This window comes from Cheilinus undulatus, linkage group 21, assembly GCF_018320785.1.
Source record: "Cheilinus undulatus linkage group 21, ASM1832078v1, whole genome shotgun sequence".
NCBI classification, from domain to species: Eukaryota; Metazoa; Chordata; class Actinopteri; order Labriformes; family Labridae; genus Cheilinus; species Cheilinus undulatus.
This window is the reverse complement of record NC_054885.1, coordinates 8,389,203-8,412,381: the sequence shown is the minus strand read 5'-3', so window position 1 is coordinate 8,412,381 and position 23,179 is coordinate 8,389,203. Positions and strand designations below refer to the sequence as shown.

The window sequence follows — 23,179 nt, the reverse complement described above, 5'->3', positions numbered from 1 at the left end:
TCCCCGCGGTCACATGGTCCCGTTTTCTGCCGCGTGCGGGCACCACGGCCCCCGCACATTCACGTCGTCATCATCCAGCAGCTTGCTTGCTGCGCGCGCGCCCCGTTTGAAAAAAATACAGACAGAGAGAGAGAAGGAAGCGCGTGCAGTAAATGGCAAGCTCCTCGTGCGGCTGGAAGACATCATTTGAGTTAAAGAAGGGAAAGAGACAAAATAATGAGTTAGACTTTTCTTCGTTTTCTTCTTCTACGTTTTTTTTCTATTCCTGGTGAAATTTCCAGTTTAAGATGCAGACAGCGGAGCGGAAAACGTCCAGGACTGTTTAAAAACGCTCTCGTGCATGACTCTATTGGAGCTGAAGATGACGACGACTGCCATGGACACAAACAACAACAACAACAACACAGGTAAACAGCACCCCTGTCCCCCTCCTCGTGTATTCTCCTCACCCCTTAACCCCCAAAAGTGATGAAGTGATGCCAAAAGTGGTTCGTGCGCGTTGTGTCAGTGTGTAACTGGGGCTCGGGAAGAGCCGAACTGTCCTTCCAGATGTGAAGATGTAGCAGGGTCAAATTGGCACCTGTCCATTTCAGTTTTATGCACGCCTGCCTCTCTTTTTATAAAATGTGCCACTTTTGATGCGGGATTTTGCATTAAGAGCGCCAGGCTGCAGGTGTGAGCGGAGGAACGCGCGTCAAAATGCGTCTTCGTTTGATTTGTTTTATTATTTATTTATTTGTAAAGGGACCATGTAACATAAAAAAAACATAAATGTTTCCATTTGATGCATTGTACCAGAGTTAGCTTAAAGCTTATTTACACCTGCGTTTGGTGCCACATTTAACTTCAGGGCAGTTTAACAGGGTAGCTTTTAACATCATACTCTTGAATGAAGCCTTCCTCTGCGCTTACCGCTCTGCGCAGACGGTGCGTAAAAGAAGGTTGTCTAAAAACGGAAACAAAGCGTAAATTAAGCTCCTTAGGCGCTGCTGCTGCGTCGTACATGAGAACTCACTGTGTCATCTGTAACAGGTGAAAGTGGGAAAGACATAAAATAAAACATTGTCATTTTAATTCAGTTATTTATTATTATTTATAGGAGCCTCCATATGGTTAAAGACTCGCTCTGGCTCAGACACATGTCTGTGTATCTGCGGCAGACCATCACGGGGACCGTCACCGTGATTCCGTTTGTGTTTCGAGGAACTGGGTCACGATGACAGGCTTCGGTCGCTGGGTCGCTCGGTGTCAGGTGGACTAGGAGGATGTGTTTGTACGTGAATGTGTGCGTGTGCTCCCTCCCTCCCTCCACTACAGCAGCCGTTGCCGGCGGTTCACATGGACCGGCAAACCGGGCCATGTGCGCTTTGTTTTCACTGAGCCCAGCGCCGTGATTGGCTGCTGTTCAGCCTCGGCTCATTGCGTAATTCTCCTCCTCACCTCTTTCTCTCAGTCTGTTGAGTGTTTCTGTACGTGTACATCTGAATTCATGATATTCAAATCACTTTAGGACAAGCATTTTCGCATGTAAGGCACACACAGAACACCACAGTAGTACCAATTTTCCATATTTTGATGCTTTTGGATGGCAGCTGTTTTTGAAACTAGCCTATTTACTATCTGTTCAATGGTGATTATAGAATTGGGCAAAAATTCACAGGAGGCCATCCAGATTCCTATTCTTGATCCCAAGAGGGTGATCTATTTGCAGCTCTTCTTTGCCCACATCATACAACCAACATGCAACAGCTGCACGTCAACACTGACAGATCAACAAACAGAGGTCAGTGAAGTGCAGCAAGATAAGTCACATCAGATAAAATACATAAATAACAATCAAAGCTGCAAGGAGCCGATGCAACGAGCACTGAACAGGCCCGTCGGCATCTGGTGCATATCAGGGTCATGGCACGGCCGCGGTATTGGCTGCTGCAGAGATGATTATCATACACAGAGAGGTGAAACAGCTATGAACATTGTAAATGTTAGAGCAACCTGCTGACTCACATCATGCAGGTCTTAATGGATTCTGACGATAAAAGATGTTTAATGTAAAGAAGTGGTCTGTAGTTAAACGAGTACCGTTTGAGGTAGTTTCCACCCGTTATAAAAGCTTTGCATGAGTAACTTCCTGCTACATGGTGATACATCAAACTGTCATAAACCACCATAGACACACCCGTTAATCTTCATAAATGAGTAAGATAACTTTTCTAGCTTTACACAAATTTTTTCATTGGTTTGGATTCATTCTGTAGGACTGGTTAATGCCAGAATAAGGCCCAATGCTAACCAGTGATGTTTATCAAAATGAGGACCTCCCTGTTGATTGGGCAATATTGGTCCACGAGGCTTTTTTGTACGTTTCTGGACTGTCTGTCTGCCAGCAAAATTTCATAATCCTAGGCTGAACGCTCCGCAGGGGCTGAATTTTGGAAATATTGTCAGGGGCGCCACGGGGCTATTTAGCCACACCCATAAACTGAACCAACATAAAACTTATAATTCCTCCCCTGGGTTCACGTTTACCAAATTCCATTACAGTATAAGTGTATTAAACATTTAAACTAACTTTTTCCTGGTGAGCAGTGCATCACCATGAAACAGGAAGTAGTTTGTTTAGTTTATAAGTATTGTTTCATATCATATTCAGGGTGTACCCTGCTTCTGGTCCAAGGACATCCAACAATAAAGATCGGGGGTGTCAGACTCAAGGCCCAGGGGCCAAATCCTGCCCGAGGTAAAGTTAAACCTTGCCGTATCATAATTTTATTATAACTGGCTCACCAATATGAGGTCTGCAGATTTCCTGTGTAAACTAAACCTTGATGATTTAAAATATCATTTTCAAGTCATAAAAAATCTCGGCTTAATCTCAAAATCATGAGGTTGACAGTTTATGGTTAAATGTTGACCCTGTTAGGCTCTCAGGTAAGACCTAAATTCAGAATCTGGTTCCTGCTGTGATTGAGTTTGACACCCCTGATATAGATAATGGATGGTTGGATGATTAAATGACTGGATTAATTATTTTGAAAGGGAAAAATAAAGAGTAATTGCTGTCAAATGGGGCCCTCTTTGGAGGCAAAATTTGCACATTTTGCAGTTGCTTGCTTAAACCCATGCATAAGCAAGATCTCTATACCGATTTGTAGCTAGTGTATGAGTCCTTTACTTTGCAAACAATGCAAGGAATTTCTCTTTAAATACATTGCAAAATAAAAGTTTATTACAATGTTCCCTGCCTCCATTGCATTAAGCCACTGAAAGCATTTATCTCTAAATGTCTATTCACACTTGGCATGCCTTTTGAGGTTGCGCAGGATGTCTTTGGGTCATTTCTTCAAATAGAGGGCAGATACTTCCATCACCTCTTCTTCCACATGTGCAGCTATGTTTGGTATCCTGCCCTCCCTCACGCTTGTGTGAGAAAGTGGAGCAGCAGAAACCCCCTCCCTCTCCTCTGGTTTCTCAAAGCAGAAAGAGCTACCAGTAATTTGGTTTTCATGATCAGATCAAATGATCTGTTATTTTTATTGCACTAAATCACAGCTGGAGGTAAAGCAGGACACAACCCAACATTATTTCATCACAAGCTAGAAAAACCTGCAGACTGGAACCTGGAGGAGACTCACTGGTGGACAGCCATTAGCCTGGAGCGGACGCGTCGAGAGAGTGAGAAAGACGTGTTTAATCTCAAGATGTTTTCATTTAGAGTCTTAAGATTTAGCCGTTTAGTGTAGGATTGCTTGCAAACCTGCATGAACCTGATTGGATGATAACTGGTCACATGGTAGGCAGGCAGCTGTGAATGAATGAGCGAGTGATGATGGAGTCTGAATGAAGCAGCTGAAGGTGTGGTTATTTAAAGAATCAGAGAGAAAATAAAGCATAAATGCAGAGTGGATTGATGTGATTGATTTTAAAGTCTTACTGTTTGTTGTATATTTATTTTTGATAAACTGACTCCTTTATTTAAAGCGTTAACCACATGTTGAGTATTTATCACTACTTACCATTTTACCTCTACACCACTGAGACACTCTACAGTCAGACGCCATGTAATGTCCAACCACAGGAGTACAAATAAAAGGCTTTTATCAACAGAAGAATTTGGAGATTATTGCAAACTTATGCAGCTATAACAGCCTCCACTCTTCCTGTAAGGCTTTTCACAAGATTTCCGCTTTGGGATTTTTCATGGTCTGAGCTGCTGTTGTTCCTAAACTCTTCCATTTTCTAATAATACCACTACAGTTGACCGTGGAGTATCCAGCAGGGATAAAACTCACAAACAGTCGTATTGCAAAGGTGGCATCCATCACAGTGCCACGCCTAAGGTCACTGAGCTCTTCAGAACGACCCATTTTGCATCACAAATGTTTGCAAATGGAGACTGCATGGCTAGGTACTTGATCTTATACACCTGTAGTCTGATTGAAACACCTGAATTCAATAATTAACTGGGGTGGCCAAATACTTTTTTTGTCCATATTGTGTATTTCCTGTTATTTTTTTTCATTTAAACAAGTAAGACCTGACTAGTGTCTCAAATTTGTTGTTGATTTTTTGTGATTCATGAATAAATTTAGAAAATTACACCAAAAAAATGTTGATGTATTCTTAAAAAAATCATCAATTAAGTCATGTAATCAAATAAAGATCATTTTAATTCTATTATCAAAGATAAACAATGACTAAATAGTGTTTTAAAGGTATTAATAGATGATTTTTGCAGGGTTTTTGAGGGTTCTTGAGGGTTCAGAGTCTTCGAACGAGGCAGTAAAACCTCTCTGTGATTCATTGATGCTTTGAGTACAGTGTGGGACATTCAGTCACATGTACTTCCCCTCCCTGAACATCCTCGATCCCTCCACACGCCCTTTATCTGGATCTGTATGTGCTGTAGAGTCCACACTGTCAGAATGAGTACAGTAGGTCCACTCCTGACTGCCTTATAGGGCTGTTTGAGGGTTAATCATAGAACAGGGACCACTGACAGTCCTCACAAGTGTATCAGTCCAGCCTCCATATGTGTGTTGTGATGAATGGAGGAAACGTGAGAGTGCTGCAGTGGGAGGGGGAGGTGTGTGTGAGTGGGCGGGCCGGACTCGAGCCAGTCCCGTTGCAGAGTCTGCTGTGTGGACGGCTCACGTGTTCCAGGGGCGTGACACAGAGAGAATCACGCACACAAACACACACTCAGACACACATCCCCAGAGTCTGCAGAAGGGAGGGAGAGAAATATTACTGACACAAATCTGTTCTTCTCATACAGAAACTTATTTATACTTTTACAGTAGCACATGTTTTATTACCGCCATGAAGCAGCAGAGCACGACTGCATATTATTCTTGTATTGTACTGTGTGATACTGTTACTTAATTCTTCTTGTACTGCGTGATATACACCCCAAATTCCAAAAAAGCTGGGGCGCTGTGTAAAATGTGAACAAAAACTGAATGCAATGATAGTCAAAACCCATAAACCCATACAAAAACAACATATCAGATGTTGAAACTGAGACATTTCATGAAAATATTAGCTCAATTTATATTTGATGGCAGCAACACATGTCAAAAAAGTAGGGACGGGGACAACAAAAGGCTAGAAAAGTAAGTGCAAAACAGCTGGAAGAGCATTTTGCAAGTAATTTGGCTGATTTGCAACAGGTCAGTAACATAATTGGCTATGAAAGGAATATTTTAGAGAGAGTCTCTCAGAAGTGAAGACAGGCAAAGGTTCACCAATCTGTGGAAAAATTGCATCTAAAATTGTGGAATAATCTCAGTAAAATCTTCAGAGAATCTGTAGAAATCTACATGTGCAAGGGATAAGGCTGCACTCCATTAAAAAACAAGCATGATTCTGAACTGGAAATCACCGCACGGTCTCAGGAACACTTCCAGAAATGCCATACCATCCAAAAATGCAGGTTATCATGTAAAGAAGAAGCCACATGTGTACTAATCCAGAAATGCTGCCATTTTCTCGAGGCTAAAGCTCATTTGAAATGGACTGAGGTAAAATGGAAAACTGTTCTGTGGTAAGATAAATCAAAAATTTGAAATTCTTTTTAAATGAGGAGGAGTGAGAGCATCCAGCTTGTTATCAGAGCACGCTCCAAGATACTGCATCTCCGATGGTGCAGGGTTGTATTAGGGCCTAAGGCAGGGGTCATCAGCTACATTTTTACAAGGGTCAGTTTTTCTGTAAACGATTACTCTAAAGGCTGAACTTTCAAATTAACCAAAGAAATATCCAAAATTGTCTAACATATTTTAAAGATATTTTCTTTCAAATATATGTGATTTTTAGGCTCTAACAGTGAGATCAGTCCCTATATTACAGCCAGCCACAAGGGGGCGACTGAGATATTTTAGCCAAATTTTTCTGTGGTTGGCTGTTTTTGGGTTTGACGCTAATATGCTGTGTAGTGATTAGTGAAAAACACAAGCAGGAAAATTGCACTCCCAAAACAACTGAAGCCAAACGTTTCCCGAAAAAATGTCAGTTTTTACCAAGAATGGACTGACAATTGCTTATTTACCATGAGGTTTAAATGCTGCTAACAGCTGACAGGTGGATTTCTGACAAATAGATGAAACATAAAGTCATTCCTGATTAAACTATTTCTTATATAGGCTAGCTGTAGAGAGTTATAATAAAAAGGATACCTGAAATCCCACAACATATTTTTTCCTCTGCTCATGTTCTGAATTTGATAGTGGTTCTTAAGGCTGGATGGAAAGGCGTGGGGGGCCTGATGTGGCCCCTGGGCCGCCAGTTGATGATCACTGGCTTATGGCCCTGGCAGCTTTCAGATCTAGGATGGTGCTATCATGACAGCACCATCAATGCTATTGTGAATAAAATCTGAGTTTATGAGACTTGCAAACAATTGCATTCTGTTTCTATTTTCATTAAAGTGTACCAACTTTTTTGGATATTGGGTTTTCTTGATGAGCATCTTTTTTATTATAGGATTGTTACAGTAGAAGAACACTAAATTTTTATCTGACTGTAGTAAAAATGAATTGATGCTGACATCAATCAGAGTAAATTGAGGTTGTCAAAACATTTGATACCTGGTTTTAAAAACAACAACAAAAAAACCAACAATTTAAAGGATTATTAGTGTTGCAAATACAAATGCTTTAAAAATGTAAACCTGTTCAGAAGACATCTGCATAAGAGAGGAATAAATCCATCAGACACTGCAGGCAAACTCCAACTCACTGCTTTAATTGCATTAGAAATGCCATTGTTGCCATAGGCAAGCATAAACATCTGGGATTGGGTGCCAGTTACTACTATTTTGTTGCAATTGCACTTTTAAAACGGTTTGATTTTACTAGTGTATATCTATTTCTAAAATTCTGACATCATGTCAACCATTTTTCAGGACTACATCAACAAAAATACAAGCCCTAGACAGCCATTATTGTGTAATTCGTAGGTTTATATACCAAAAAATTGCAGGGAAACTCTCTACATAGCACAATACATTGTGAACATATCAGTACTCAAACACTGCTAATGTATTTGTGCAATTTATACAGAGTTCTCTTAGTATTTGTCTCATAATACAGTACTTGCAAACCTTTAAGAATATGTTATTGCAAGAGAGACAACAAAATCTAATTTCCTGTAAGCATCTGAGACACGTGAGGGTTAATAATGTGCTTCTTCTAAAAGCCTCATAATTGAAGCTGCTTTATAACATCACGCATCATGACAAGAATAAAAACCAAAACCATCAGCATGATAAAACTGAATCATCTCCAGTTGCACGTGTCGATGTCAGTCTGACTCATCGGCTGTGTTTATTGTGTTTATGAGTGTGCTCTCACTGCAGCAGCAGCATTCGTCTGGATGGAAGCAAACGTCTGTGTTGTGGGTGTGCGTGTGCATTTTATCACCTCTCAGACAGGCGTGCAGACAGAAATCAGGATTCACGTGCAACAGAGACACGTGGGAAACACAGAGAGAGGGACTGCTGCTGCAGCAGGAGAGAGCAGACTTCAGTTGAGACTCATGCAGCAGGTGGAGTGTCACCTGCTGTACCTGTGTGGCCATACTGTACATTCACACTATACAAATAAGTATCCATCACAGTCTGTATTAAATCCACTTACAGAGTCCTCATGTCTGTCTGTGCTGTAAATGAGCTCCCTTTGCAACTACATTCATTCAATTAACAGAGCACCAATGTTTGAGCAGGGACGCATGTGTAGCATGCCTAAGCCTAAGCTGACATTAGAATTACTTAAGAAAGGATCTGTTTTATTGACATTTAAGTAAGAGAGATGATCTTGTTGCTTCTTCTGTTGGCCTGTTTGTGCTAATTTTCATTCATTCCCTGAAAGCTCCAAGTTCCTGAGTTGTGCCATGTTTGATACAGTTTAAGAAAAGGTGGAACCCAGAAACTATAGGTTTTAGCCACTTACGAGATCAAATGGAGCAACACCTTGTGTAATGTTAGTATGTAGAAAACCAGGAGAAGTACAAGAAGTCTTTTGGTGTCCATGTTGCAGTTGGCTTGCAGTCTTTTCATTTGTAGACCACAGTCATCTCTTATTTATATTGCTAGAAGTACCTTTTAACTACCCCAAACCATGTGACCAACCCCTCTCAAGTCTAGCCACAAATTCTCTATTGAATTCAGGTCTGGGTTTTGACCTTGTCTTTAAACCATTTTAATTACAGTTTTCATGGGTCATTGTCTCACCAGAAAAGAAATCTTCTCCCAAGCCATAGTTAGATTGTCGAAAGGAGCCAGTTGAGGTGGTTCAGGTCTCTGATCAGGATGCCTCCTGGGTGCCTTCCTATGGAGGTCTTCTGCACACATCCTACTGGGAGGAGATGTTGAGGCAGACCCAGAACTTGGAGGGATTATATATCCCATCTGGCCTGGGAGCACCTTGGAATCCTCAGGAGGAACTGGAAAGACAGGGACGTCTGGGTTGAATTGTGTCGCCTGCTACCACCGTGACCCGACCCCAGATAAGCAGAAGATGGATGGATGGATGGATGGATGGATGGATGGATAAGATTGTCCTCTTGGATTCATTTTATCCTCTACTTTTACAAGCCTTCCAGGGCCAGCTGCTGAGAAGCATCCCTACAGCATGATGCTGCCACCACTGTGCTTCACAGTGTGGATGGTGTGTTTGTGGTGATGTGCCTAACATACCGTCATGTCTCATGGCAAAAAAGCACCCTTTTGGTCTCCTCAGACTGATGAACTCTCTTCCACATGATGATGAAGTCTCCCACATGCCTTTTGCGGAACTCTATTCTAGATTTAATCTGGCTTTCTCTTTACGCATGTGTCACAGTCCTTCTATTTCTTTATAACTGAACTCTGGGGAATGTTCAGTGCCTTGTAACTTTTTTGTATCCATCCCCTGACCTGTACTTTTCAACAACCTTTTCTCTTAGATGCTTGGGGTGTTTTTTTTGTCTTCATGGTGTAATGGTCGCCATGAATACTGATGAACCAGTGACTTGACCTTCAAGACACAGGTGTCTTTATACTATAGTCAGTTGAGATGCATTCACTGCTCTCAGGTTGACTAACCTTGAGACTACTAGCACCAGTTGGCTGGAAATCAGTTAAATTAGGTCAGTCACTTTGAATATTTGTGCAGTCACTTATTTCACTTTGCATATTTTTGTTTAATCGGCATTGCTTTGTAGAAATCTGTTTTCACTTTGACATTAAAGATGATTTTTTTGTTTTGTTTTGTTTTTTGTTGAAAAAGCCAAATTATATTGACCATGATTGATTTATAAAATCAACAAAATGGGAAAACATAAAGGGGGTGAATACTTTTATAAGCACTGTAAATAATACCTAGCAACAGATTTTTATGTCACAGAGGGGAGGATCACTCATCTGTGTGGGTGTGGTTTCCAACTGTTGATCAGTCTGTTTTTGCTGTATGTCATCGCATCTTTAAGGGGAGTTGAATTTTACCATCTGCTGGAATCTTTCAGTCATCACCGTGTCTGCTCTTCTTCTCATTAAGCATCATTTAAAAACATGAAGCTACGTTTCATTCAAATTCTTGGTGCAAAATGCACCCAGATTGACTTCTCCAGGGTGATTGGATTCCCTGCTACTTTTTATTTGTGGCACAGAGAATTTCCCAGAAAGCTTATTAAGAAGATGAACAGATAAATGAAGATGTATTATTACAAATTCATGTAGTCAGCAGTATATAAATTATTAAGATAAGCTCTGATTTTACTATCTACAGAGGGATTGCAATCCTTATGAATGATCTTTCACTTTTGTTGAACTGCCTTGTGCTTTCAAGAGGGAAGAGGATTCTCCTCGCTCTGACAGGCTTGTCCCTCCTCCTTCTGTTCCCAAAATTCCTAGAAAGCTGTTTTGTTGTTGAACTCTTACTACTGAACCACCTCCCCTCTCTGCCCACTTGACACCATGGTTACAGGAAAACAGTCGGACATCCACTGCATAAATCTCCTCCCCCCCCTTTTTCCCCCTTTGCCCAGCCCACACGCGGGGCTCCTCATGCATGGCAGTGTGAGGTCAATGAGCTGGTTTTAGAACAGCTGCTGAACTTCTGTTGTCTTCCTCTTTGAACTTTATAGTAAAGCAAAGGAGTGGATTTTGCCTCTGCATATTTAGAAACATTTGCAGCAGTTTAAGGTAACATTTATGGTGTTTTAGGCCTCCATTTTAATATGTTCTTTGTCTAAAAGTTCCTGAACCCCATAGAGAATCTCCAGGGAAAAGTCAAGAGGATGATAAGAGACACCAGACTCAAAAATACTAACGAGCTGAAGGCTGTTACCATACCATCCCAGCAGTGCCACGGGCTGATGGCCTCCATGCCACGTCACATAGATGTAGTAATTTGTGCAAAAGGAGCCCCAACCAAGTATTAAGTGCATGCATGGGCATAATTTCCCGTAAGGTCAACATGTCTGTATAATACAAATACATTTTTGGACTAATATTTCAGCCATGTCACATAATGGTTATTTCAAGGTACTGTGAAACTGTGCCTACGTGCAGCATCAAAAATTTACCCTTGGGTGTGTCAGTACTGAAAATGTTTATAAGCCAAGATCAATTAATTTTTACATTTTATGCTAAGATATCATATCATCAGTTGTGGATCATTAGCACTCAACTCAGTATGTCCTTTCAGGAGGTGTGATCTCCTACGTGGGCTCCTGTGGAGGCTCCCCACCCCGAACCAGTCCGGTCTCCATGTACAGCGAGAACTCAAACTCCCAGCCCAGCTTCACCTCCTCATCCTCGCTGACTCCCTCCTTCCTCAGCAGCGGCTCCAGTTCGGGCTCTGCGGGAGACGATGGCTCCTCCTCGGCCTCCTCTTCAGCAGGAGGCTCACCTCGCGGGCGGGATGACGGAGGATCTCTGAGGGCATCTCCAAGCAAGTCTGTGGCCAGTCTGACCAGTAAGAAACTACCTGCACACTGATTATCAGTACTTTATAACTGTTAAATCTCAGAAATACACAGATGACCTGAAACTAAGTTCATGTGCTGTATCTTTGCATGGATTTCACATGTAATTCGTATGTATTTATTTGTCTCTACTTTTTCTTACTAATGTTCGACAAAACAACAGATAGTATTGTGCTAAACACATGGGATCTGAAAGTATCTAAGTATTTAAACGTGGAGCCCCCTAATTTGGATTTTCTTCTAATAAATACTCCAGCCACTGCTTTAACTAATCATCCTGATGTGTGTTTGTGTTTCAGAGCTGAATGGCATGGTCTTGCTGTGTAAGGTGTGTGGAGATGTGGCCTCAGGTTTCCATTACGGAGTTCATGCATGTGAAGGCTGCAAGGTGAGATATTTATCATGCATTCACTGTACATTTACACTGGTAGTGAGCATGATCTTAACAACATGAAAATGAAAATAACCATGCAGTAACTCTAATTGAATGAGTTTAGTTTGTAACTTTCTGTATCAGTAATATCAGAAGCTATCGCTTTAATTGGAACTAATGAAACAGTAACAAACATTACAGGCATCACGCTGCATATGTTGAGAAAACCTGACCTTTGACTGTCTACATCCCTTTGTTTGTCTGTCTGCAGGGTTTCTTCCGTCGCAGCATCCAGCAGAACATTCAGTATAAAAAGTGTCTGAAGAACGAGAGCTGCACCATCATGAGGATCAACAGAAACCGCTGTCAGCAGTGTCGCTTTAAGAAGTGCCTGTCAGTGGGCATGAGCCGGGATGGTGAGCACTCACGTTCATATGTGCACATCTATACATCTAAAAGCAAACTTGTCTGTATACCTTCCTCTCTACCTTTCTGTCTGATCTCCCATCTGTCTGTCTTTAAAACCTTTTCTGCCTGTCCACTTTCCTGTCATTCTATAACTAGAACGCTTTAAAAAAAATCTATCAGTGTAAGAAAAGAAAATCAAGATGATATTACATGACATGAAATGACATGATCAGACACATTGTATATGGTATGACATGACATAACAAGATGAAATATGACATATGCCATGACATATGATACATGACATGACATAGGATATATGACTTGTTATGATATGACATATGACATGATATGATTTGACATGACATAATATTTGACTGCCAAACAAAAAGAAGTAACCTAAAGAAAACAGACCAACACAGGACTACTGCTAACCTCCTGACCAAGCTAAAATACAAACCCAAGAATGTAAAGATGCGTGAGGAAAGGTAGAATAAAATCTGTTTTGGGAGGGAGATAAACAAAGATAGATATTTGCTCCATTTAATGCCCCCTCCTTTGATCATTCATGACATCTCTTCCTCTTCTCCATCCACAGCGGTTCGTTTCGGTCGGATTCCTAAACGTGAGAAGCAGAGGATGCTGGCTGAGATGCAGAGCGCCATGAACAACATGGTGAACAACCAGCTGCAGAACGACTTCCAGCTCGCCAGCATCTCCTCCTCCTCATCCTCCTCCTCCTCTTCCTCTCCATGCCCGGGTGTCACCATCGTTCCCCAGCCTCCACCCTCAGCCCTGCCTATGGCTCCATCCTCCCCCTCTCCTCCTGCTCCTGCCACCTCCTCCTCACCCCCTCCTCTTCCTCCTCCTCCTCTTCCTCCTCTCCCCTGTCAGAGCCCCTCTCCCTCCTCCTCACCTCCTCCCAGCCCTGGGTTGGACTCCACCATCAGCGCCATCGCCCGTGCTCACCGTGAGACCTTCCTTTACGCTCACGACAAGCTGGCCAATCCACATGCACCGACTCAGCAGCAGAATAACCACGCCCACTACAGCAACAAAGAGGCGGAGCACTGGGGATCCAACAGGTGCCCCAACGGTTACCACGCCAACGGCCTCAATACTATCTACCACCATAACAATAACCTGGGGACAGGGCGCTACCTGCAGCAGGACAACAGCAGAAACATCACACATCATCACCATGTCAACGGGAAGAGAGGCCTTCATAACAGTAATCTGATTGGTGGAGAGGGGCCTGATGACCAGGGGCAGAACTGTCCAATGAAGAACCGCACAGGGATAGTGTTGGTAAGAACAAGTCTGAAATTATATCTAAACTTTTCACAACCTCTTCCTCTTCTAATGCTCACCCCTATCCTTTTGTTTATTAGCACCGTTCCTGCCACTGGAATTAGTGAACATAACCAACCTGTTCTGGTTAAAGTCTCTGCAAAGCTAAATCAGGAATTAGTCTCCAAATACTTAAGATAGGTTAGGATAACACCATGTGAAAGAACTGGAAACATTACAGAATAAGCAAATTTTATTTAAAGCTAACATACCTTTAGCTTAAGCTAACATAGCTATGCTAGCTATGTAGCTGACGTAAAGCTAACATAGCTATGCTAGCTATGTAGCTAATGTTAGCTAAGTTAGCTTTAGCACATGCAGCTAAAGCGCTAGAGTTATGTTAGCCATGTAGATAGCGTAGCTTATATAGCTAAAGTTAGCTTCATTGTTGTGTTAGTATGGATTTCCATGAGCTTTGGGGGCTTTTGCTACATTAGCTACAATGCTATGCCCTTAATGATGAAACTTGACTACATTTTTACCTGAATGATAATTACTCTAATCAAAGTAAAACATTTTTTTATTAATTTGTGCCGTAGTATACATCGCTCTTAATGGGTTCAATTGGCATATCAACTGGTGAAAATTTGTTTAAATGGGCAACAATGGGCATAGAAAGTGGGGAAAAGGGGCTGAAAGTGGCATTAATGGTTCAACAGAAGTAACAATGGGTGGAAAGTGGCAAGAACTGGTTTAGAAGTAGCAAAAACAGGCAGAAATAAGGTGTCTAAAGTGGCAAGAAATGGTGGGAAAAAGTGATGAAAATGGGTTGAAATGTGGCAAATTGGTATGAAGTGGCAAAATCAGGAAAAAGAGGTGAAAATGGGTGCAAATTTGATTAAATGTGGCAAGTAATAGTGGCAAAATTGTAGGGGCGGGGGTTAAAAGTGGTGTAAATCTATATTATCAACATTAGAACCCAATAATAGTATGATACAATTTTCAGCTCCAAAATGAGGGAATTGTAAGAAGGGACAAAATAACAGTTGTGCCTTTTTTTAATATTCCACTGGATGCCATCACCAGAAGGGAGAGTTTTGAACCAGAATCTGACTGTAAGATGTTGGTGATATTCCCAGTCACAGTCTGTGATCAGACGGTTGATGTTCAGGTGAACTGATGGACCCCTCTTCTCTCTGCAGGCCTGTCCGATGAACATGCAGCCCTACGCACCCCCTGGTAAAACCCCCCAGAAGATCTGGGAGGACTTCTCAATGTCCTTCACCCCTGCTGTCAGGGAGGTGGTGGAGTTCGCCAAACATATCCCAGGATTCAGTTGTCTGTCCCAGAACGACCAGGTCACCCTGCTCAAGGCAGGCACCTTTGAGGTATGACAGCTGCAGTTTTACTTCTTTTAGAGGACACAGCATATTTAGATGTGTAGATTGTTTCCACTTTAATGCCTGTATGGCTAACATGAATCTGTACCTCAGTACCCTAGCTTCAGAATAGACATGACACCCCATTTAAGCTAATTAAATACAAAGTGAATATGTCAGATCTATACTCATAGAAAAGAAAAAACTGCAGCTAATTCTTTCTTCTTCTTTCCCAGGTGCTGATGGTGCGCTTTGCCTCCCTGTTCAATGTCAAAGAGCAGACAGTGACATTCATCTCCGGTGCCACTTACAGCCTGGCAGAGCTGCAGGCGATGGGGATGAACGAGCTGCTGGGAGCCATGTTTGACTTCAGCCACAAACTGGCAGCACTGGAGCTGAACGCCCAGGAGCTGGGACTGTTCACCGCCGTGGTGCTGGTGTCTGCAGGTGAGGAGGATGGGAGAGGCGGAGTCCTGCTTCTTTATTATCTGAACCCCTGCATCTCTTAGACACTGTTGCAAGCATGTGTAAAACAAATACATTACCTATAAAGCAGAAGCACAGTGAAGGCAGCATCATTCTGTGGGGATGCTTCTTGGCAGCTGACCCAGGAAAGCTTGTAAAGGTGGAGGATAACCATGACTGACCATGATTTATGAAATCATTAAAAGGGGATGAATACTTTTTATAGGCACTGTAATCATAAATCAATTAACTTGTATCCATTTTTGGCATTGACTTTTCTCCATAACTAAGACGTGAGTTTCTCATTTTCTTCTCTTCAGACCGGTCTGGTATCGAGGACGTGGCATCAGTGGAGCAGCTGCAGGAGAACCTAATCAGAGCGCTGCGTTCGCTGATCATGAAGTCAGCAGTCGACGACGATCACAACAACCACAATGTGGACTCGTCCCGCTTCACCAAACTCCTCCTGAAGCTGCCCGACCTGCGGACGCTCAACAACATGCACTCTGAGAAGCTGCTGTCCTTCCGCATCGACACCTGATGACCTCACAGTGATGTCACAGGTGCCTCTCAGATAAGACTAACTTACTGTGGTCTGTGATGGTCAGACATACTTTTTCATATGGTGCTCTCCATCGTCATGGCATCAGATCGTGATGTTTTCATCTCATTGTAAAGAGTAAAGTGATGATGTCGGGCAGGTTAAAGGACCAGTCCAAGAACGCTTGTTTGTCATCTTACCTACAGACAATGATCAGTGGTTTCATTTTTTTTTTTTTTTAGCATAGCTTAGCATAAGCACTGGAAACAGAAGGGAACTGATAGCCTTTCCCATGTGAAACCGGAGTGATTCAACTCTCTTTTTTAATCTCTTTTTGTTTTATTATGGAGCTTTTGGTCAATGCTCTCAAACTGAACCATGGAAACAGAGAGTGTCAGTCCTGATTTGCATCCTAAAGGATAATGGATATTTTCTTTTCATTTTAAACCAGACTTTCTGTTTTAAGTTTTTCATTTTCAACTTTGACAATACTTCTAGTGTTTCCCACTCATAGATGATGCTTTGATGGGCCACCCAGTTATATTTACAGACACCCAAGTATATATTTGCGTACCATTTTTTTCTGCTTCTTCTTTCATCCATTTACAGTTAACGCCAATGTAATCAAATGTCAAAATAAGGGAGAAAAGCGGCTAAAAAGGTGACAAAAGTTATGTAACTCAGTGCAAAATAAGGCAGATTTTGTGTTTGTTCATTATTACCGCTGTTAAACAGGAAATGAAGATTCTTTTGACTAACCAATGGACTGAAGTGAGTCTAGCTCCACGCTTTAGGGTTGGGAAGGTACCCTAACAGGGGGAGGCTAGTATGGATTAGCTATTTCTAACAAATAATCATGAACCAAGCCAAATCGGAAGCACAGCTTAGGTAGCCTGTTTAATAACAGGAAACATAACGTTAATCAGTTTGATTTTCATCCTTATGTTGGAGCTTGGCTAATCGGTTCTCCCTGCTTTCTGTCTCAGTGCTAAGCTAAGCTAAGCTAAAACATATCAGACCAGTCTTTTGTTTTTTGCCCGACGAAAAGAGAAACTGATCCAAACTGACTTGGATAACAAGGATAGTCGGACTCTTCCGGTTCAAAACCCCATCAGGAGAAAACATCCAGAACTTCCAGGTACCACAGACTGGCGCTGGTGCTTCACTGAACACCAGCCAATCAAACGACGGAACAGTAGTGACGGACAGCTCTACTGACCAATGAGACGAAAGTCAGACAGTACAGCATACTGCTGTGAGCGTCTAAAAGAACATTATGCAGCAGATCTTCTGTATAAAAACTGTAAATATCCAATTATGCTTGAAATTGTGTTTGAAACACAAAGAAATATGATACATCTATATTTTTGGTTAATTTGAATACATGCCTGTGCATTTATTATGACTGTAAGAGTGAAGGGCACAGACTCTACCTGCAATGTTTGGAATGCAACTAATGGACATGAGGTATCTGATGTTGGTATTTTAATCTGTGTTTCATGTTGTAAACATTATATACTGTATATATAAATATATATATCCAAATCTGAGGCCTGAACCACTTGTTTTTTTTTTTTTTTTGTCTCTAATTACAGAGGGTCTGTTACGTGTTTGTTATATTTATGGTAATATTATAGCTTTTATTATCAATCTTTGTCTTTTCTGAGAAAAAGTGCTGCTCTTTCTACAAGTCTGGCAGTGATCCAGAGGCAGAACAACACGACTTCTGCCATGTTTAGCATTTATGCTGTTTAATTTCCTGGTCAAAGCCTGGCACACAGGCTCCAGTCCAGTCCAGTCCAGTCTAGCCTCATGGAGTCCTTATTATGGCTTTATTTTAAAGTCAAATTATTGAGAGAAAGCAGACAAACAGAGCAGTTCCAAGCACAGGGAGGTAGGAGGAGTTTGAAGCACAAAAGTAGGTTTTAAGGACATTTTTAATGGCACTGTTGATTTGGACCAGATGTTCTGAACTAGTTTGATATAAGGACGGACCACTGATACATCACAACCTCAAATTTCTGGAAATGTTCAATCATAACCAAATGTTCTCAGGAAAAATACTCAAGCTTGGACATAAGATTGAATTAAAGTGCAACAGATCAAAAGATTGAGACATTTCCTTCAAAATAAAACAATAATATAAACTTTTAATCATGTTTTTTCCTGGGCCAACATCTGTGACCCACTGAAAATGGCTTTGAGACACACTTTTGGGTTGTATTCATGGGACACTAAAGGTCTCAGATGTGTCTCTAATTCTGGTTTTAGTTGTCTTAACACAATAATTTGACTTTTTTTAACTGTATGTCAATATACTGAATACTATTATCCATCCGTCCATTTCCTATACGGCTTATCCCATTGGGGGTCATGGGAAGCCTATCCCAGCTGTCACTGGAAGAGAGGGGAGAACATGCAAACTCTGCACAGAAAGGTCCTGACCAGGAAGCGAATCAGGAACCTCCTTGCTGTGAGGTAACAGCGCTAACCCCTGCATTGCCGTGCAACTCATATTATCAACCACAAGACCAAATTTCAATGATTACAAGAATCACTGAGAATATAGAAATAATCTTTGAGATAATAAAATCTTCTGCTGCCAAAAGTTGGAAGTGTAGCATTGTCCACAATATCTTGGTATGCTTAAGCATTAAGATTGGCCTTCACTGGAGACAAGGGTAAAAATAACAGCCTCATACCGTGATCCCTCTTCCTCCAAACTTCACAACTGGCACAATGCAGTCAGGCAGGAAACGCGCTCCCAGAATCTACTGCTCCACAGTCCACTGTCTCTTTGCTTTACACCACTTCATCCAACACTTGGCATTGGACTTAGTGATGTGAGGCTTGCATGCAGGTGTTTAGCCAGGGAAATTCATTCCATGTAGCTCCTGCTGCTCAGGATTTGTGCTAACATTGATGCCAGTGGAAGTTCAGGACTATTCGGCTATGGAATTAGCAGAGTGTAAGCAACTTTATGCACCATGCGCCTTAACAGTTTTAAATCTGTGATTTTACATGTTCTTCTGCTTTGTGGCTGAACTGCTGTTGCTCCTAAATGCTTCCACTTTCTGATAATGTCACTCACAGTTGACTGGAATATCCTGCAGGATTGAAATTTCACAAACGGTGTTATTGCAAAGGTGGTTTGGAGTCACAGCTCTTCAGAACATCACATTTTGAACAACAAATATTTGCAAATGGAGACTGCATGGATAGGTGCTAGCCTGTGGCAAAAGGTCTGACTAAAACACGAACTCTGTAATTAACAGGGGCCATATTTGGTTAATATTACGTAGATTGGACATCTCTGAGGCAGATACACCTTGCATATTACATATGTGCAATGATATAAAGGTATTCTATTCTGCTCTGTAGATGAATAATCAAATTCATAATGCTCCGAACTCCCTCTTTATTCTTTTTAAACCTTTGCAAGGTGCGATTATAAATGAGAATGACCAGGAGCTCTAAAGTGAAACTGCCTTTACTAAATAGATTAAATAATGATAATACTAATTACATAGTCTTTAGATTAATATTTTATTCTCTCTTGTGATATCAAAGACTTCTTCTCACACTCAGAGGAGTCAGAGAGATGGGAAGTGGGTCAAACTGCAGCCTCATAACCAACCACTCTCTCCTCTCTGATTGGCCAGCCTCCTCTTAACCCAAGCATCACCACTGGCCAATGAGGAGTCAGCAGGCGGAGCCGTGAGCTGTGTCCCAGTTTTAAAGATCACACTGTCTCAAACATCCTCTCCTGTTTGAGCTGCACTGTAAAGTGTGCTGATTTCTTATAAAATAACTTATATAACAACAGCACAGTTTGGTTTTTGGTAGAGTCAAGTTGAGCATCTCACTCTTCAGTTTAAAACAGTTTGAAGTAATCAGAGCGAAGGAATCCTGTTCTAATGGAGAAATGACGAATGAAAAAATTCAGAGTGAAATAGACACAAAAGAAAGTAAATTACTAAATAAAGTGTTTGGATGGAGGATGATAAAACATTAACTCAAAGAGGGACATTTTTTTAACTAGAACCCTGGACTAGACCACATTAGCACAAGTATCTTCATATGTACTGTATTTTAATTAAACATACAAGGATTTTTACCTTTAAAGAAATGTTTTTAAAAACCCTCACATTTAGGCTGCCTTTGTGCAATGCACTCTGGGTAGTGATGTCAAGTGGCTTTTTTTGTTGATTTCCCATCTTTCAATTGTAGTCCCTTGTGTGTTTAAGACAGATTTATGGCAGAGACAGCCATAAATACATTTTTTTTTCAAAGTTGTGCTGTCTCTGCATCTCCCTCTTAAATCCCTGAATTTCTATTGCCTATTTCTGCGTCTCCCTCTTCTCCTTCTGCCTCTTCCTCTTCTTTCTGCATCCTCGTCCCTCGCTCTTTTCCCTCTGCATCACCCTCTTAACTCTCTGAATCTTTTCTTTTTCTGCATCTTCCTCTTCTCATTCCGCCTCGTCCTTTTCTTTCTTCATCCTCTTCCCCTTCTGTGTCTAGCACTTCTCTTTTGGCATTCTCCTTTTCTTTCTGCATCTTCCTCTTCTCTTTCTACATCCTCCTCTTCTTATTTTGTAATGCATCATTTTTCTGCATCTCCCCTTTTTTCTGAATCTCTTCATTATTCCGCATCTCCCTCTTCTTTCTTTTTCCTCATCTACCTCTTCTCTTTCTGCACCTACCTCTTATTTTTTATCTCCTCTTCCTTCTTTTTAAGCATCTTCCTCTTCTTCCATTCTGTCTCCATCTTTTTTCTGCGATTTTCTCCTATATTTCATTCTTTTTCTGCAATTTCCTCTTCTCTCCAATTCTCTGCATCCCTCTCTTTTTTATGCATCATGTTTTCTGCATCTCCTGTTTCTCTCTTTCTCTCATCTTCCGTTATTTTCTGCATCTCCATCTTGTTATTCTCTCTTCGCCTTTCCACATTTTACTGTCCTTTCATTTTCTGCATCTTCCTCTGCTCTCTTTCTGCATCCTTCCCCTCATTTTCTGCATTTCCTCTTCTCTCTGCATCTCCCTTCTATCTCTCAGAATCTCTTTTTTCTCTTTCCACATTTCCCTCCTCTTCTCTCTGCATCTCCCTTCTCTCTTTCTGCCTCGTCTTCTTCTTTCCTGCATCCTCCTCACTTTCTCTTTCTGCATCTCCCTTCTCTTTCTTTTTCTGCATAATCTTTCTGCATCTCCCTCATTTCTTTTTAAAACCTCCTCTTGTGTCTCTCTGCATCTCCCTCTTCTATCTTACTGAATCTTCCTCCTGTCTTTTTATGCATCATGTTTGCTGCATCCCCCTTTTCTCTATTTCTGCATCCTTCCCCTAATTTTTCTGCATCTCTCTTCTTTTTTTTCATTTTACTCTTCTCTTTCTGCATCTACCTGTTTTTTATCTACCTCTTCTTTTTTCTGCATTTTCCGCATCTCTCATTCTGTCTCCACCTATTTTTCCTTCAACTGTCTCCTGTGTTCCCCTCTTTTCTGCATTTTCATCTTCTTTTTCTGCATCCTCCTACTCTTTTTGTCTCCCTCTTTTTATCTGTATGCATCATTTTTTCTGCATCTTCCTTTTATCTCTTTCTGCATCCTTCCCCCCTTTTTTTCTGCAACTTCCCTCTCTGCATCTCCCTCTTATCACTTTGAATCCCTCCTTTTTCCTGCTGCTCTCTCCTCTATTTCCCTGTTCCATATTTTCTGCATCTTTTTCTCCTCTTTCTGCATCCTCCTTTCTTTTCTGCATCTCTTTTCTCTTTGCATCTTCTTCTCCTTGTTTCTTTTTGTGTACTCACTGCCTTTATTTCTGCATTTCTCTCCTCTTTTCTGTAAACGAAGGGTTTTCCTTGCCATCGTGTCTTTGCTAGTGTTTCTAAGTGCCGAGCTCATGCTGGGTTAATGTGGGCTCTTCAGCTATAATAAATTAAAGCATGTAGTCTGGTCCTTCCCTCTTTGTAAAGAGTCACAACATTGGTTATGAAATGGCACCATACAGATGAAGATTGACTCACCTTGATCTACATCACAGCATCTTTCTCTCACTGTCCTTCAGTAAAACTTCACTCAGGTTAAATTTAGAAATGCTTTAATGATGAAATAACGAACACCACTACTCTGAATACTTTGCACAATAGACATATGAGCATATAAAACTATCTAGAGCAGGGGTTGTCAATGTTGGGGTCCTGAGACACTGAGAGGGGGCCTCCAGAGGCCTTAAGAAAACTAAGATTATTTTAAAATTACACTGTTGCAACTTTACACCAATTCTGCCAAATTTCAAACTGTTTTCATCACTTTTTCCCCACCAATGTTGCCGATTTTAACATTTTTGCCACTTAAAGCCCATTTTTGTCCATTTAAACCCTTTCCATCATTTTTTTCTGCCTGTTTTTGCCACTTCTAAACCAAATCTTGCCCCACTATTGTTGGCTCTGTTGACCCATTATTGCCCTTCATTGCCACTTTTTAAGCCCCATTTCACAATTTGATATGCCTGTTTTTGCCAGTTTCACCAATTTCTGCCTCAGCTAACCCTTTTTTTTTGCCAATTTATATCAATTTCTCATCCCATTTCACAAATATTGACCTATTTTTACCACTTGAACACCATTTCAGCCACTTTTTAATCCCCCTTTATGCCCCTTTTGCCACTTTAACCCATTTTTGCAGTTTTTTGTTTATTTTATGCAACTTTTATCTAGTTTTCGGCACTTCTAACCCATTTCTGCCACTTTTGAAATCCAATTTCCCCACCTTTCCATCCATTTTTTGCCACTAATAACCCATTTTAGCTATTTTTAATGTGTTTCAATTCTGTTTTACACAAAAGAATTACATTTTTAAGAGGACTACTTACTACACAAGTAAATTAAAACAATATTTGTTTCTTTGATACGAGTGGTTTTTATTCAGGTTAAATATAAAATACCACAGATTAACTTTACAATGAACCATGATTTTGCTGGCCCCCAGTTTGGCTGGGCCCCAGAAGCTCTCCCATTTTTCCACCTATGGGAGCGGCCTTGTCTGCACATGACTGCTCCTGAATGTTCTTGGCTGTGTTCAACCACCTTCAGGTACAGCAGGGGTCCCCGGTCTCTGGCCCCTTTATTTTGGGGGTCACTGGCTGAAAAGGCTGAGAAACACTAATCTAGAGGCTCTGTTGTGTGTGTATCAAACGTGACCTGTTTTATCACACCACTGTACATTCTGTACAAACAAATATTTCTCACGTCACACCGTTAA

General features: G+C 41.2%; 1 protein-coding gene across 1 annotated transcript; it reads left to right on the top strand.

The window, feature by feature from the left end:
• Window positions 1–131: 131 nt before the first annotated feature.
• nr1d1 (nuclear receptor subfamily 1, group d, member 1) lies at window positions 132–17,462 on the top strand. The gene is made up of 8 exons (XM_041778401.1): window positions 132–407; window positions 11,187–11,456; window positions 11,766–11,854; window positions 12,111–12,255; window positions 12,846–13,555; window positions 14,740–14,925; window positions 15,153–15,363; window positions 15,702–17,462. Exons 1-8 carry the CDS (start codon window positions 341–343, stop codon window positions 15,920–15,922), a joined length of 1,899 nt encoding a protein of 632 aa, XP_041634335.1. The 5' UTR covers window positions 132–340; the 3' UTR covers window positions 15,923–17,462.
• The last annotated feature ends 5,717 nt before the right edge of the window (window positions 17,463–23,179 follow it).